Source organism: Osmerus mordax, chromosome 22 (assembly GCF_038355195.1).
Source record: "Osmerus mordax isolate fOsmMor3 chromosome 22, fOsmMor3.pri, whole genome shotgun sequence".
In the NCBI taxonomy this organism is placed as follows: Eukaryota; Metazoa; Chordata; class Actinopteri; order Osmeriformes; family Osmeridae; genus Osmerus; species Osmerus mordax.
The window spans coordinates 11,637,606-11,655,449 of record NC_090071.1 but is presented as its reverse complement, the minus strand read 5'-3'; the positions used below and the strand labels follow the sequence as shown (position 1 = coordinate 11,655,449).

Below are 17,844 nucleotides of genomic sequence, written 5' to 3'. Positions count from 1 at the left end.
GTGCCATTCTTCAGGAAACGCTGGTGCATGCTTCCTGCAACTGTGTCCATGATTCCATTGTGGACCTCAATCTTGGAAGATGTTTGGGCATCAGTCACAGCCTCATCTCGGGACATCTCTCCAGGCATGGATTTCTTCCTTCTTCCCCGTTTCTGTGGCAGAGTGGTCTCCAGCTCAGTCTCCTCACTCTGCTCTTGTAGTGTATTGTTGGCCCACTGGACGAATTTGTCGGCCGCTGTCTTGACACTCTGAAAATCTCTGGTCATATCCTTCAGCTCTGCTTCTGCAGCCGCAACCATCCGATGAGCTGTCAGGATGTCCATTCCAAATGTACTTGTCTGAAGGTATTTTGAGACGGGTGACGTGACCTGGAATATTCGCAGGAAGATCTGAGCTGTTAGTATAGTCGCATACTTCAAAAGCTGGCCGATGTATCCCTGTGCATTTACTCGTGCTGTGGCATTGATGGTCTCTCCATCTTGAATGGCTGAGAGGGTGTGGAGGACATCAAAACACAGGGCCCCGTCTGGCTTTCCAAAAGAGCCAAACACCTTTGTCATAGCTGCATCTTTGGACCACCAGTGCGTTTCTCCTATCGAGGTGAGACGTCTGTGTCTTGGGTCTTTGCTCTCCTTTTCACAGATATTCATCATCTGGTAGGACTCTCTGAAGAAGACAGCGATGTTCATCAGGGAAAAAAGAGAGCCACTTGCCAGTACACACTGTGTTGTGTCTGACAGCACAAGGTTTAGGATGTGTGAATAGCACCACACATGGATTTGAGTCTGGCACTTTTCGGAGAGCAGTGCAGAGAAGCCTTTATATTGTCCTTGCATATTTGAGGCCCCATCAGTGGAATTTCCAATACACTACTTCACATCCAGATCCATGGTCTCCAGCACGTCATTCACAAGTTGGGCAAAGTACTGCCCAGTGGAAGCCTCACATCTGATAACAGCAACTAGTCGCTCATGAAAAGTGTCTGTCACATACCGTATGACAACAGAGCACTGATCTTGGGCTGTCATGTCCTGTGTGGTGTCGATCTGGACCGAGTACATTCCAGATTTCCGGACTTCAGCAGCGATGGTACTTTTCATTAGGCGTTGAATGGTGGTGATGGTCGATGGTCGTTTTGGATAGGAGAGTGACAAGGGCACCTCTACCTTTTCTTGAACCAGACTGGTGTATCTGCTTGCTCTTTTTGATGCAGAGAGTGAGGTGTTCCTTGAGACAGACGTCATACTTTCCCAGTAAAACTGTCATTTCCAAAAAGTTACCATGGTCAATGGTGTCGTCCTCAAGTGTGTATACTGCCTCTTTCTGCCTGCCTCTGTAGCTCAAACCTCTTCTGCCGATGAGCTTCATCACATCTATAATGCGCTCCAACACTTGTCGCTTCCTGCGGACTTGCTCTCTGTGAAGCGACATCTGAGGTCCCATGAGAAGGTCCTGCATCGTGCTTCTTGAGGATCTGAGGAAATATGCCTCAGCGCAACTTCTGTGTAGGTGGCTCTTCTCATGCTCTTCAACTCTCTGGTGTACGTGTGTGAGGTTGGTTAACTATTATAAGTCCATCTAATGGCAATTCAGTATGCATAAGCCACTTTATCTCAGTATCCGATTGCACTATGTTGACCATTCACGCTGCTCATTCTATTCTTATTTTTATATATATTTTATTTTATATTTAAATTGTTGTATTCTTAAATTGTTTAGTTCTTAGAAATAGTTAAACTTTTGTACTTTTACTTAATTTAAGATCTGTATATGTTTATTGTTTTGCACCTCCCTGCCACAGTAAATTCCATGTTTGTGTAACATAGGGAGTCTGGTCGCTGAGCGGTTAGGGAAGCGGTCTAGTAATCAGAAGGTTGCCAGTTCGATTCCCGGCCGTGTCAAATGAAGTTATGTCCTTGGGCAAGGCACTTCACCCTACTTGCCTCGGGGAGAATGTCCCTGTACTTACTGTAAGTTGCTCTGGATAAGAGCGTCTGCTAAATGTAAATGTAACATACATGGCGAATAAACCTGATTCTGATTCTGGTCACACCTATGTTTGATCTGGCACAGGTGGCAGCGATCAGCACACACACACACACTTTCTTATACATACACGCACACACAGTCTTTATCTCTCAAAATCAATCAGGAAACAATATTCAAATGCTGTCTGTTTTTCAGTATATAATTTACAAGAAACTTCATTGGGAATTCCAAAATGCTATAAAAGTGGCATTCTCTCTGGGGAGAAACAGACATCTATCAGAGAGACATGAAGAAACAAAACATGCGTCTGCCAGCCTGAGTCATCTGTGCTTTTCTGCTCCAGAGCATCCTTGCTGAGGGCGATGGTGGGTACCCAAAGCTTTCCAACGAGACTGTCACTCAAACCGTCACCAAAACAGTCGTAACCATGGTGAAAGCAACGCAGGCTTCTAGGAAAATGACTTGAAAAGAAATCTCTCCTCGCCTCGATTACAAGGACGTGTTCCTGAAATGGGTGGAACGGTCTGGTTCTCTGCCTCTGTGGGCTGTGAAGGTGTACATACCTGGAAAGGGAAGAGAGGACTACATCTGTGCGCCCCATACTGGTTGTAACTGGGCCACTGGCAACTACAACCCAACCTTAGGCCCAATCTGCTTCAACCCCTGCGGTAGGAAGGAGGCACGATCCTCAGAGTTTGATAGTGGAGAACTATAACTGCATAGATCAGGAGGTGAAACTGGAGGGACAGAGTACTTGGGAGTACCTGGGAGACAAGCATCTCCAACAGCCTGACTCTCTCTGCCTCCATAGAGGCCACGGTACCGTTCGTCTCTGTCTCTGCAGGAGTGGAGTACTCGGACGCCAAAACCGTCACCAATGGCAACTCCCTCACTGAGATCGTGAGTCATTCTCTCACCGTGAAAGCCACCGTCCCGTTTTTCTTAAGTGAGGTATCATTGGATTCCTTAGATGTAGACGATTCTACTGCACCCTATGACATCGTTGTCGTCATTAAGGTTTTTCCGTCATTTGTATTTTATGAAGATCTCACAACACTTCTGCTTCAGACAGTCGTGTCACAAACCAGATACCGACAAAGTATCAGCTCACAAACGCGCTCGTGTTTCGGCTGTTGACTCCGCCAAGCAGCACTGCGATTCCGACCACTGGACAGTGGTGGAAAGATACTGAAAATGGGTACTTAAGTAGGCTACAAGTACTGTTACATTGCTCAGATAATACTCAATTACAAGTAAAAGTATAGGTGTTAGAAATTAATTAAAAGTACAAAATACTCTTCTCAAAAACTACAGTACTAGTTACTTTTTAACTGGTGATAAATCATTTTCTAACAACCTTTTAATACAATCGGAGATCCATAGAGAAAATAGTTACTTTCGACAAACAAACAAAAAAGTACTTATTGATTAATGGTAAAGTGTTTTTTGAGATTAGCGGTTGAATTCTTGTGAGCCTAAATCACAGCAGACGGTAAACAAAGTTTGCATTGCATTAGCACGTTCTCACCTTTCCTCCCTCTGTAGCCTATGTGAACAACTCCACCAGGTGCGGCCATGGGCACTTGTCAGACGGTATTTCTTTGTCATTTATAATGAGTTCATGGTGGCTGTCATTAATCTCCATCATGTGGTTGGTTTGCTTCTCTAAACCTTCAGTACAAATACAATTCCAGACAAAAATATACTTATAAAAGTACAAGTATCTGAAAAAACGACTTGAGTAAAGTGAGTAGGCCTAGTTGTAATTTGTTACTTCCACCCCTGACACTGGATCGCCCGCTACACCCACAGTAACCTACCTTGGGAAAGTAATCAGTTTGTTAATGGTGGTTCTTCCAGTAAAACATATTATATTATACAGTTGTTGGTGTGGTCGATGCTCATTAGCAGTTACTGTATGAAATGGACAGAAAGTTAAAAACACTGTCACAATGCCATCTGGTGTAACTATTGGAGGTTGCAGTAAGAATACATTTTTGTTGGACTCCAGACCTGCCTCCAGCCCTGCCTCCAGTCCTGCCTCCTGCCCTGCCTCCTGCCCTGCCTCCAGCCCTGCCTCCTGCCCTGCCTCCAGCCCTGCCTCCTGCCCTGCCTCCTGCCCTGCCTCCAGTCCGGACAAGGACACAGAGACATGGACACATGATCTGTTAAGGAGAAAAGTAAGCCTTGACTAAACATACTTATCCTAATGCTCCTCCTCAACATGTTTGTCCTCCTTCTGTTCCAAGTAAAGCTATTTAACCCACTCATCAACACAACAGTGGCAGGCCTGACATCTTACTATCACTGTTGCAACAAAAAAAAACACTGAACACACATCACAAATTATAAGTTGGACACCCTGTCACACAAATCGATCAAATTCATTGGTAGGATACTGTATGCCAATCATACATTTAAGGATAGTTATCTAAGGTAAAATCAGGACCTTAAGAGTAAACGACCCTAGAAACCAACCAGGGAACACTATTCACAGGCTATTTTTTTTATCTGTATATCATTTACAGTTTTTCTCAGTCGCTTTGGTGCATTTCTCACATCACTATTTACATTTGCACAACAGTTAATGCAGTTCTCAAAACAATTAGTACAAACTGCAAAACCTAGTTGATAACCTGCAAAAGCGTGTCACTTGCTCAAAATGGATAACTCATTCCTCAAAAGCAAGTATTCATGTCAATGAAAGTGTCAGTGTCATCAAGATGAAAAGTCCCGACACCATTGTTTATGAACAAGATAGTCAAATGGCTTTGTCATGTTTTCATTATGACAGTTTACTCTGTAAGTGTTTTCCAATGCAAAAAAGTCAGATCTTGGTGACACTACCTGAAAATGCTCAAGACAGCACTATATACTATTTGCACAGCCATTTGAAAAATACAGTAAAGTTACACATTACTGTATTTAGGGAGGTAAATGAGTACAAGACACTGAATATGTATGTTTCACATTTTTACTGCATATGCTCTTTGCAATTCTAATTTGTTCATAGCATTGTGAAAACGAAAAAATACACCCTTACTTATAACAAATATAAACTCCCTTTGGGTACAGCTGTGCACAACGGTAAACAATATTGCAGTACAACATGCAACAACAACATCAGGGATCCGCCTATGTACTTGGCCTCTTCTTCCTCTTCCCCTGTCTTTTCCCCTTCTTCCCCGCACCCTCACCCCTCTTCCTCAACGCTGACCTTTCATTTCTGTGTCACAGTATTGTAGAAATACACACTATGTCCTGCTTGGTTCATATGTACTTGTAAAGTGGGGGTTTATGGGACTCAGCTCTGACAGTGATTATAGAGAAGTGGCTTATCATTGGTTGCAACTGATACTTCACACACCCCTTCTCTTCAGTGAAAGCTGAGATTCACCTGAGAGAAATGGTTCAATTTAGGAGACATTTTCAGGAAAAAAAAGATTTAAAAAAACTTTGTAAAATTTGCATGACAGATTTTGACAACTAGTTCAACATTTTTGTATATAATGACTCAAACAATGAAATGAGTACTATTAGGTTTATATGGAATGACTATTCAGCATTCACAAGTATAGTTAATTTTGACTGACATGACATAAGCAAATGATAATGTTATAAAACAGCAGAGAGTTGTATGAAAGCAATTGATGCATGTCCAAACGCATTTGCAATTTGTTGGAAGGAATGAGAAACTGCTACTATGATGTGCACAAATGACTAAATGTTGTGGAGGTTGAACTAACTGTTGTGCAAATGTAAATAGTGATGTGAGAAATGCACCAAAGCGACTGAGAAAAACTGTAATAGGCAATGTCCAAAAGTAAAAGTCTCTGGAGAAAAACAAACATCTATCAGAGAGAAATTACAAAATGAAACATGTGCCTGCCAGCCAAGTTACATTAAACCGTATCAGCACAAATGTTTACCAACTGAAATTTACTGGATTTGATGTGGAATGCAGTTGTGTTCATGATAATAAGACTTTATTTATATAGCACATTTCATACAAGAATTGCAGTTCAAGGTGCTTTACATAAAATCTATAAAAACAATAATACAAGTTATAAAAGTAATAAAACCCTTCTGAGATCAAATTAGTAAAACGCTTTGGTAAAATATAGGTTTTAAGCTGTCTTTTGAAAATGTCTTTCGTGTTTGCTTCCCTAATATTTATAGGTAAACATGATGTCATCATGTGGTGCTTTTCTGTGTCTCTGTGATATTCTTATCAAATGAATTTATACCAACCCAGGCCTACCATCTTGTGTTGCTAAGCACGCATTGCTACTCAAACCCATATCGACAATATTATGACCTGAATGTACAGGACAGAAATAATGGAGACAGATGTTTTATTGTTAAGAAAACTGTATTTTCGTCGTGCTTGAGTTCAGTTCCAAACTATAGCCTTGGTGTCTGGCGTCAGGACACTAGAAATGTAGGCTACAAATGAACGCATATTATGTTTAACGATAACAGGCATAGGCAGTAGTTCAGTAGCCTATTTGTAAGGGGTTCTACAAAATACAGCGCTGATGTGTATAAATGTCCTACCGTTGTTATTGCTTTTAGATTTAATTAAGGTTCCCTATTGACGCGTCTTTAGAGTAGCTATTAGGCCTACACACTCTCACCTACCGTATCTATAGCCTATGCTAGGCTAACAAATTGTTGTCAACGATGACACAACAAAGTAAAATAAAATATTAATTCCCGACACTTACGCTGGTGGGGCCCCATGTCGTGCCGTGTGCTCTATATTTTTTTGCGCCCCTGCTCTTCAAACAGCCCGAGTCCGCCACCACACGGTCTCCGCTGGTCCACTCAACATCTGATCGAGTTGAGTCCTTGAGGTTGCGGTTTATAACAGGTTGTATGATGCCCGCATCTAAAGCATAATGGGTAGCTAATAGACTAGGCCTAATTATTCTCAAGGAGAGCTCTAATAGATCGAGATTATTGTGAGGAGAACATATCCGTCACAATATGTTACCTATTACCAGCTCTAGGAACGTCAGACTTCGACTGGCCTAACTGGACAACGTTGCGGGGGGTGCGACTCTATTGTGACATTGCTCCTGGCAACAAGGGCAAGGGAGGAGCAGCTATTTGGACACATTTCTATCCGCCGGGTTAGGAGACGGCTATTACCGGCAGGGACAATTTTGGAGACTGACAAAAAACTTTGCTCTCTCCGTGCCAAAGACTTTTCGCGCCTGTAGGATGCCGGACACGCTGTTATCCGTGGTGTCTGAGGCGGAGAGGAGAGCTTTCCCAACGCTCTCGCATCTGTCTGAAAACGGTAGGCCTATGGAAACTTATCACGGCAATTTCTAACCTATTTTACGAGCCAACCACAAGTATAACTATACACGTTAATTTAGAGCAAATGTTTTGTTCGTACGATAAACATATTTGTAATGGCTACAAACTTGAAGTGTGTTATTTTACGTTCCTCGGACGTGTCATGTCGGCCGTGCGCCAGACGTAGACAGTATCTGGGCCAACGTATCGTCCTTCGTGGAGAAGCAGATGAGCTTGCAGAAGGTAGGACTCCTGATAGTTGAGATTACAGTTGAAACAGTAGAATAGAATATATGTTATAGTAGAAACACTGAAATAGGCCTATAAAAAGCAGACTAAAATAAAGTCCAAGCCGCTAACCTACAGAACCAGATGATTGGAAAATCTCGAGAGAATGATCGGTTGATTCGTTTGTGACTGATTGATTGACTGGCGGGCTGATTTGTGTGATCCAGGGGGTCCACATTGTGGGTCTGGGGACGTTCACCTTCTCTCAGCAGAAGCTGGACATGGGGAACAAGTTAATCCTCCTGCAGAGGCCCATCTTCCTGCTATCAGAGAAGCTGCTTCTGAGCCATGGTTTGAAGCAGACCAGACCACTGGCCGCAGGTAGGGAGGAGTGGAGGGGAGGGGGGGACAGGGGAGGGGAGGGGAAAAAGGAATGAGAAAACACAGGAAGAGAGGAGGGGAGTCACTGGTGCTAAAACATGGTCCAAAGCAGACCGGACCACTGGCTGTGGTTAGGGGAGGGAGGTGGGGGGGGGGGGGGGGGGGAGGAGAGCAGGTAGACGTAGAGGGAGGACAACTTCCCAGACTATGTCACCAAAAACTACCAGCTACATTACACACACATTCCATTTGTTGAACCAGATGAAGTGAGCGCATGCGTATATACATGTACTGCATGCGTGTGTGTGGATGCAGCTAATGTGTGTGTGTGTGTGTGTGTGTGTGTCCGACAGCAGAGGACGTGCCTGTGGTGCCTCTGAATCACGCGGCTCTGTCGGCGGAGAGTCCGTTTGAGCGTGACGCGGTAGAGGGCTGTGTCCGCGAGACGCTGCTCCTCCTGCTGAGAGCCGTGGCGGGCGGCCGCGTCGTCCTCTTCACCTTCCAGGGCGTGGGGGTGCTCTGCTTCAGGCACGGCAAGGTCAAGATGAAGTTCTACCGGGACTTTATCAGCTCCATGGACGGTTCCGGCAGACTGCTCTGGGCTCTGAGTAACGTGAGTCTGCCTGACTGTCTGTCTGATTGCCTGTCTGCCTGTCTATATGCCTGTCTGTCTGTCTGACATTCTGTCTAATTGACTGTCTATATGCCTGTCTGACTGTCCAACTGTCTGGGTTGTCTGTCTGTCTGTCTGTCTGCCCCCACTCCCTACAGAGTCCATGTGCTACCAGCCTGCTGTCAGGTCGTATGTCCAGCTTACGGCGTCCAGCCACCATCACTCCACAGCCTCCCAGGACCAGCCATGGGGAGGAGGGCTCTCAGGGAGGGCTGGACAGGAGGACCCAGGTCCCTCCAGACCACAACATCCATCAGGACAACACAGGGGACATCACAGAGGGTGAGAGCAGGGCCAGAGAGGCTGGATAGAGAGAGGCTGGGTAGACAGAGAGGCTGGGTAGACAGAGAGGCTGGGTAGACAGAGAGGCTGGGTAGACAGAGAGGCTTGGTAGACAGAGAGGCTGGGTAGAGAGAGGCTGGGTAGACAGAGAGGCTGGGTAGACAGAGAGGCTGGGTAGACAGAGAGGCTTGGTAGACAGAGAGGCTGGGTAGAGAGAGGCTGGGTAGACAGAGAGGCTGGGTAGACAGAGAGGCTGGGTAGAGAGAGAGGCTGGGTAGAGAGAGGCTGGGTAGACAGAGAGGCTGAGTAGAGAGAGGCTGGGTAGACAGAAAGGCTGGGTAGACAGAGAGGCTGGGTAGAGTGGTTGAGTAGAGAGATGCTGGGTAAAGAGAAGCTGGGCAGAGTGGTTGAGTAGAGAGAGGCTGGGTAGAGGGTTTCATAGCACTGGATTGAGTACATTTGACATGAATGTGTGTGTGTGTGCATGTGTCTCCAGAGCCCACCCCCCGCCCTGATCGGCCTCAGTACAGACAGTCCCTGCAGACTGCCAAGGTGAACACTGTCAGCTTAACTGAGGACCTAGACACCTCACCCCCTGCTGTGGTTGCTGACAGGTACACACACACACACACACACACAGTTCATACACACACATTCCCTTAATGAAACCTCAGAGGTGGTCCTATTACATTACGTCCTGGTTGATACACACAGACACATACATACACACACACACAAACACACACACATACACACATTTAGCCCAGAGGTGGTCAGTGTAACCAGAGCTCTGAGGACAACATGAGACGACTAACCATACTGTCTGAATGGACAAACAGATGGATGAATGGATGGATGAATGGATGGATGGACTTCCTTTGACTGCCCTCCCAGCCCCCCTGGAGGAGTGGAAGGGGGTGGTTGACTGGCTGGCCTGTGTTTCCAGGTGCAGTTCCAGTGTCTGCCTCTTACCAGGAGAGGGCGCTGTTGAGGAAGGGAGGAGAGGACAGTCTCCCCTGGACGCACCCTGTGTGAATCACAACCGAGCTGGACAGGTGTGTGTGTCTGACTGGTGTATGTGTGTGAAACCTGTATGTGTGTGTGTGTGTGTGTGTGTAACCTGTGTGTCTCCTGCAGGAGCTGTGCTACCTGTGCATGCAGCGCTCCCAGAGGAACGTTCCTCTGTACCTGCAGGAGGAGAGGAGGAGGGAGGAGCAGGAGGAGAACAGGGGGCTGCTCCTCCACCAACAGCTCAGAGACCAGGCCTACCTGCAGAGAGAGCGGGTCAGACACACACACACTCACACACACACTCACACACATACAGACATGGGGGGACACACATTCACACACACACACTCATCCACACATTCAGAGTGTGTGACGTTGTGTGTGAGTATCTGCAGATGTGTATACCTGTGTGTGTGTGCGTGTGTGTGTGTGTGTGCACGTGTGTTTGTGCTCCTAGGCTGACCGTCAAAAGCTCAAGCAGCATGCCCAGAAGCTGGCAGCTTTTAACCTGGGTGTGGCCGATGCGCTGAAGGAACGCAAGACCAATCGCAGCTCCCAATTCCATGTAAGCCAATGACAAGCTTGCCTTTTCAGAAAAAAGAAACAGCCAATGATGAGTGGTCTTAATGTCATGTGACTTCTCCGTAGGTCAAAGCTATCAAGTATTTCACTCCTCTAACACCTGGCCACACAAAAACACAGACAATTTCTTTCTATTTGATACCCACCAGGGTTCTTACATCTTCGGGGGGCGCCCCCCCACCCCCTCCAGGGGGCCCAGCCAGCAGAGCTACAGCCAGCAGCTGAGAGAGCAGGCGGGTTGGACGAGGGAGCAGATCAAACACACCCAGAAGGACCAGGACGTGCTAGACCGTCTGCAACAGGCCCAGCTCGCCCAGGAGTGAGTCCACACACACACACACACATTCACACAGATGCATATGTGCACGCACACACATACACACAGATACTTTCACACGCATGTACATACACACAAACATATACACACACACGCACACATTTACACATTTACAGACACACACATACCGATAGACACCACGCTTGGCTGTTGTGGTCATATGAATGTGGAGGTGTGCGTGTCAGGATTGCATTGCAGAAGACCCAGCAGATCCTGAAGAAACACAACAATACTAAGAACTACCAGAGAGCCCTGGACACACAGGTGGGACACTGTCGCACCGACACACACACACAGCCTACCCCCCCCCCCCCACCCCTACTTTTCACACACACCTTCCTCACTCACTCATGCATGCATGTAGCAGTACATCTCCAATAAAGCTTGCGTGGAGGGAGGAAAATGTACAGGTGATTGACAGGTGGTGTGTGGTCCGCTGTACTGCTGTGATGTGCAGGTGGGGCCGGGTGATGACAGATCCAGGTGTGATGAAGACAGGGGAGTGATGCTCCCGCCTATAAACAAGCAGGATTGGGAGCCAGAGCAGGCAGGAAGCAGTTACGATAGCCGTATTACAGATCAAATCAGACACAAAACAAGAAAAGCATGAAAGCAAGAAAAAAAGGAAACCAATCATGAATAAACAGACAGAAAAATCAGACAGACAGATACTAGACGGATGGATGGATAGATCCATTGATACATCAATCGATTCATACACTCATAGATAGACAGACAGACAGATAACCTGTCTTCTCCACCAGGTGGCAGACCAGGGCCCAGGCATCCCTGCACGCCAGCCCGACGGAGCCGTGTTTGGCCTTCTAGACTCAACCGCTGCTAGTCTGGCCAATCAGAGAGAGCGGGCCCAGCGGGTCTACCAGGAACAGCTGGAGGTAGCCAATCGAAAGATGAGGGCGGAGCTAGACCGTCGGCTGACCGAGGGGAAGGAGGAGAGAGAGATGCTGAGGAGGAACAGAAGGGAGTGAGTAGAGGAGAGGAGAAAAGAGGGAGGAGAGGATGGAGAGAGGTGGAGTAGAAGAGGGGAGAGGGAAGGTGTGAAAGAGGCGAGGACGAGAGAAAGAGGAGAGGGTGGGCAACTAAGTTGGTAATACAGGTGTGTGTGTGTGTGCGTGTGTGCGCGCGCGAGTGCAGGCTGATAGCAGACCGGATCAGCCGTTTTGAGCATATGCGGAGCCTGCGCTCCTCTTTGGAGACCACCTGGAGCTGCAGCGCCACTCTGAAACACCAGAGAGACCGTCAGGAGAGGAACTTCCTACGGTAGGAGGGGAGGACAGGGAAGGAGGAGAGACTTCCCACCTTTGGAGGGAGTGGGGGGCTTCCTACATGACGAGGAGGGGAAGGTGGGGAAACACCATCAGGGTAGACTTCCTTCCTTCCTCCAGTTCTGCGGTTCTGTGTTCATCAAGTGTCGTTCTTTGGAAAGGTTCTTGTGCTAATAAGTCGGCTTGTTTTGACAGGTCTCACACTGGCCTGCTGATTGACCAGTGTGAACGCTATCGCAGGTGTCACCAGTGTCAGAAGAAGACCAGCAACTGTGGAGAGAGCAACATCTGGAAGTCTCACTGCATGCTAGGGACCCGATTCATGGTCTAAACAGACAGAAAGGCAAACTGACAGGAAGGCAAATCGACAGACAGGCTACAATTGCAATAAAGACAGATACGTCTGACAGGCTATCTAACGTATACCAGTGTGGTGTGTTGTGTGTTAGTGTGCATTTTAGCATTGTGTGCATTGCATATTGTGTGTGTAACGTGTAGGATAGTGTGAATTGCATATTTTGTGTGTGGGAGTGTGCTGTGGATCTAGTATTGCCAATGTGGTGCAATTGCTCAGTTAATAAACTTACAGTACCATTAGTTTGTCAACCGAGCAACTCTCTGTTCTCAGTCTGTCTCGCACACATCCCTCCCTCTCTCCGTAGTTTTTCCCCTTGTGTAACCCGGCTCAGTCAAGAGAGAAGGCCGAGGATGGAGAGTCAGGTGGCTGAGCGGTTAGGGAAGCGGGCTAGTAATCTGAAGGTTGCCAGTTCGATTCCCCGGCTGTGCCAAATGACATTGTGTCCTTGGGCAAGGCACTTCACCCTACGTGCCTCGGGGAGAATGTCCCTGTACTTACTGTAAGTCGCTCTGGATAAGAGCGTCTGCTAAATGACTAAATGTAAATGTAATGGAGAGGGAAGGATCGAAGGTTGGACAGAAATACGGAGTGAGAGAGAGAAGGGAAGGGAGAGGTAGAAAGAGACTGATACCGGAGGCACAGAGGTGAGAACTGTCGAAGAGGATGAGGGGAGGGCAAAGGACGAGGACACGGGGAGGAGGAGATGGGAGGAGGAGGAGGAGGAGAAGGTGAGGTCATGGTGAGATGTTGACACAGAACATGAGTTATGAAGACGAATTTTAGGGTCCTGGAGCTAGTTAAAGAGATGTCTGTCTCCTCTATTGCTCTCACCCTTCATCTCTCCCCCCTGTCCTAATTTTTCTCTCTTTGTCTCATCCCTCTCCCTAATGTTGGATGATGTTTTATGACCTGGCTACTCTTTATTTACGTGTGTGTGTGTGCAGCAGCACAGCTCTCATGACATCAGGGACCAGGCAAGATGCACACGCGTGCACACAGTAAATCAACTACAGACACACACACACAAACATACAAACAAACACACACTCACTCACAGGAGATGAGCTCCAGATGAAGACCCACCCTGAAACACATGCTGTTCTTTATGTCCTGGTGATAGATAGCAAGTTTCAGGTCTGGTTGAGTTCGGCAATCAGTTTCTCCTCTATGAGGCCAGGCTCAACATACAGGCTCCTCTTAGAGTGACTCTCCTGCAGGGCTGCACATACAGGTATAGACATGGTGCATGCAGTCTAACATTTCCATGTCTGTAGTCAGAACTTGTCTATAAAACACCAGCTCTCCCAGGACACTGTCGATAGATATTCCTCCTCTCTCCTCCTCTCAAGTACAGTTCTCCAGATCCACATACATTAGAGTCAAATGTGATCTTGCCTTCACAGGAGAACTGGGGGATATGCAACTCGTACACACACACACACACACACACACCATGCAAGGGAGGAACAGAGATAAAAGGAAGTCTCAAATGAAGAGAGAGATGCTCAACTTTCCCAGGGTAGCACATCCAATCAATGTCAGAGTTACTGGCACACAAACACACACGCACACACACACGGACACACACACTGCTTGGCTGTAGATTGCAGAATTTGCAGTCCAGATGTTGCAGCATTTAGACACACACCCTGTCCACACACGCTATGTAACCCCACAGGATCCCCCCCCCCACCTCCAACCCCGACACACACACACTTACAGTACACACACACCCTTTTCACACACTATGGAGCCCCACGTCACCCTGGATGGACTCTCTCCTTACACCAGTTAATTATGTTACAGTCTATTACGCTATGGATCCATGTGTAAACAAACATTATCTATGTTAATTAATCCAAATAGCCGAACTGAAGTAGTAGCCAGTAAACACAAACTCCAGACCAGCTGGGACAGAACGCAGGCAAACTCCAACAGCATCATGTAATCAAACGTGACACATGTGATCCTGTCTGGGCCTGTAGTGAGGACGTCTGTGTGTGATTACAGTTGTGATCTGATCAGGAGTCAGCTGTTGTAGCTGCCAGGCATCAGCCTTGAGGAACCCCACCTGGTTCCAGAGCCTCTGGAGAGGGTTTTTCACACACACACACACACACACACACACACACACACACATTAACAGTTTGGAGAACAGGAACTCCAGTTGGGTAAGTGTCAACAACAGATATTCGTGACAGAAATATATTTCCTTACTGCCTCCACCTATCCTGTACCTTTTCCGGACACAGCCCAGCACATCCTCACACACACACACACAAACATGTGCACGCACAGAATATAAACTCTTTAATCCACCCTTCCGTCCCCTGTGCACATGTCCTCCTATGTCTTCCCTCACTCGCTCCACCATTTCTGTTTCTCTCTCCCACCTCCCTTCATCTCTCCCTTCATTTGTCTTTCCCTCCTCCCCTTTTTCTTTCTCTTCCTCTCCCTCCAGTTGAGGTGGGAGTTCGGACTCTTTCTCCGAACCATATGGCTCCATTTCAAAACAACAACCCAGGGGGTTGAGGAAGGCCGAAGAGGGAGGGAACCGGAAGGTGAGGGGAATTCCTGGTCTATCCTGGTCTGTCCTGGTCTGTGAGTGTATGTGTGCCAGGAACTCTAACGTTGATTGGAGGTGCTACCTCCAACTAAAGTTGAACATCTCTGCCATCAGAGACTTTCTTTTCTGCTCTCTCCTGGCTTAGTGTTCAGATATCTATACTGCTTCCTGTCTGGCTAGTGGATGGTGTCTCTACTAACCAACCCTTACAGTAATACCAGTCTGGCAGATATCTATTCCCTGGTGGGTTAGAGAGAGAGAGAGAGAGAGAGAGAGAGAGAGAGAGAGAGAGAGAGAGAGAGAGAGAGAGAGAGAGAGAGAGAGAGAGAGAGAGAGAGAGAGAGAGAGAGAGAGAGAGAGAGAGAGAGAGAGAGAGAGAGAGAGAGAGAGAGAGAAAAAGAGAGAGAAGAAGTGTGTGTATGTGGTTGTCTGGAAGAGGAAGAACTCCCGCCAAAGACATATGAGGAGAGAAGCAGCTGTGTTCTCGGTTCTCATGACTGTTTATGGACAAACTATGCTAGGAACATACACACAAACATACACACACAGGGATAGAGAAGGAGAGGGTGGGGGAGAGAAGGAGAAAGAGAGAGAGAGAGAGAGAGAGAGAGAGAAAGGGGTCAGGGTATTGATCCTGAGCCAGTCATTACAGCCTCTAAAATACATCTGGTGCCAGAGAACTGCCACCAATCTCCTGCAGCTCAGTTTCACAACACCACACCCTGAATACTCTAAACACCCTGAACACACTGAACACCCTGAACACCCTGAACACCCTAAACACACTGAACACCCTGAACACACTGAACACCCTGAACACCCTGAACACACTGAACACACTGAACACCCTGAACACCCTGAACACCCTGAACACCCTGAACACACTGAACACACTGAACACCCTGAACACCCTGAACACCCTAAACACACTGAACACCCTGAACACCCTGAACACACTGAACACCCTGAACACCCTGAACACACTGAACACCCTGAACACCCTGAACACACTGAACACCCTGAACACCCTAAACACACTGAACACCCTGAACACACTGACCACCCTGAACACACTGAACACCCTGAACACACTGAACACCCTGAACACACTGAACACACTGAATACTCTAAACACCCTGAACACACTGAATACTCTAAACACCCTGAACACCCTTAACACCCTGACCACTCTGAACAACCTGAACACACTGAATGCAATGAACACAGTGAACACCCTGGATACTGAACACCCAAAACACACTGGACATCTCAGCCACAGCCGCCAGAGTTACAAACAGCTCTACTCAGAGACAATCCACAGCCAAGAACCAAAAGAAAAAATTGCCTATTTATTGGTCCCAAGATATCACACAAAACACATAGACATTTTATAATTATACACACAGACACAGACACACAGAACGATCTGGTGGTGGGACTGTGTACAGTCTGGTCAGTGTCTTTGTATTCAATTACCGCTCTGGAGTATAATGTGTGTGTGTGTGTGTTACATTTACATTTAGTCATTTAGCAGACGATCTTATCCAGAGCGACTTACAGTAAGTACAGGGACATTCTCCCCGAGGCAAGTAGGGTGATGTGCCTTGCCCAAGGACACAACGTCATTTGACACAGCCGGGAATCGAACTGGCAACCTTCAGATTACTAGCCCGACTCCCTCACCGCTCAGCCACCTGTTTCTACTCTATGTGGAAACCGTGACCCATACCATCACCTACACATCAAACATGACGCACAGAGTCACACACACACAAAGAGAGGAAGAAACTCCAGCTTCCCAGCAGGAACAATGCAATAAATACCCTTTTCTGATGAGGCGATAATCCTCCACACAACACTGGGGAAACATATGTGTGTGTATATGTGTGTGCGCACTGAAAACTTGGAAACCCCCTAGTAAGTCTGACGCAGCAGGGGTCTCCATCACACTGGAAACACACACACACACACACACATTACCTTAGAGAGAGAGAGAGAGAGAGAGAGAGAGAGAGAGAGAGAGAGAGAGAGAGAGAGAGAGAGAGAGAGAGAGAGAGAGAGAGAGAGAGAGAGAGAGAAAGAGAGGGAATTTGTGCATGTGATTGTCGGAAAAAATTAATAGGAACAACACTGGGGAATGCTGGTCACCACGGTGACGGGGGGCAAACAAATGTCCCCTTTCATAACAACTGAAGACAAACAGTATCCTCACCATGTTAGAGCCCCACGCATCATATCTGTCTGCCCATTTGTCTGCTTGTCTGTCTGCCTGTCTATCTGTCTGTCTGTCTGCCAATCTGCCAGCCAAGCTGTCCACTTGTATGTCTGCTTGTCTGCCTTTCTGTCTGTCTGTCTGTTTGTCTACTTGTCTGTGTGATTGTCTGCCTGCCTGTCTGTTGGTTTACTGGTCTGTCTGCCTGCCTGCCTGCTTGTCTGCCTGTCTGTTTGTCAGCTAGTTAAACCAGACAGGCAATATAAACTGTCAGTGAGGTTTTGTTTTGTCCAGAGCTTTCTGACCCAGATACACAACCAGCTCTGGCTGATTGTGATGGTGTGTGCGTTCCCCATCATTGGAATGATCTAATGTGGGCTCTATAGAAACAACACTGACTAGCCTCTTTACACACCCCATTAGCACTGCAGCTACAGTAACTATTCCCAGGCGAGTTACACATCAAGCAGTGTCTGTGTGTGTGTATGTGTGTTAGTGTTTATGCTGGTCTCAGTTAGTGTCGTCGAGTGTGTAAATCTGTGTGCCTGTCTTTCTGTGTGAGAGGGTGATGTGTGATAATGGATTCTAAATGAATCCATAATACCTGTCCAACGACTGCTTGGACTTTATTA

The 17,844-nt window shown here is 47.0% G+C and overlaps 1 protein-coding gene and 1 pseudogene across 1 annotated transcript; both read left to right on the top strand.

Moving 5' to 3' along the window:
* Nucleotides 1–2,275: 2,275 nt before the first annotated feature.
* On the top strand, nt 2,276–4,161 carry LOC136966516 (uncharacterized; annotated as a pseudogene).
* A 3,054-nt stretch (nt 4,162–7,215) lies between these two features.
* On the top strand, nt 7,216–12,612 carry LOC136966330 (coiled-coil domain-containing protein 81-like). The gene is made up of 14 exons (XM_067260807.1): nt 7,216–7,294; nt 7,478–7,539; nt 7,752–7,905; nt 8,259–8,518; nt 8,677–8,860; nt 9,357–9,474; nt 9,807–9,915; nt 9,998–10,144; nt 10,329–10,436; nt 10,603–10,772; nt 10,976–11,054; nt 11,555–11,775; nt 11,946–12,071; nt 12,272–12,612. Exons 1-14 carry the CDS (start codon nt 7,216–7,218, stop codon nt 12,405–12,407), a joined length of 1,953 nt encoding a protein of 650 aa, XP_067116908.1. The 3' UTR covers nt 12,408–12,612.
* Nucleotides 12,613–17,844: the final 5,232 nt, after the last annotated feature.

Excerpts from the sequence above, each read along its gene's own strand:
- LOC136966330 (XM_067260807.1), top strand. The coding sequence starts at position 7,216 with ATGCCGGACACGCTGTTATCCGTGGTGTCTGAGGCGGAGAGGAGAGCT. Across the intron at positions 7,906-8,258 it reads GACCAGACCACTGGCCGCAG|CAGAGGACGTGCCTGTGGTG; the intron begins GTAGGGAGGAGT and ends TGTGTCCGACAG. Across the intron at positions 11,776-11,945 it reads CTGAGGAGGAACAGAAGGGA|GCTGATAGCAGACCGGATCA; the intron begins GTGAGTAGAGGA and ends GCGCGAGTGCAG.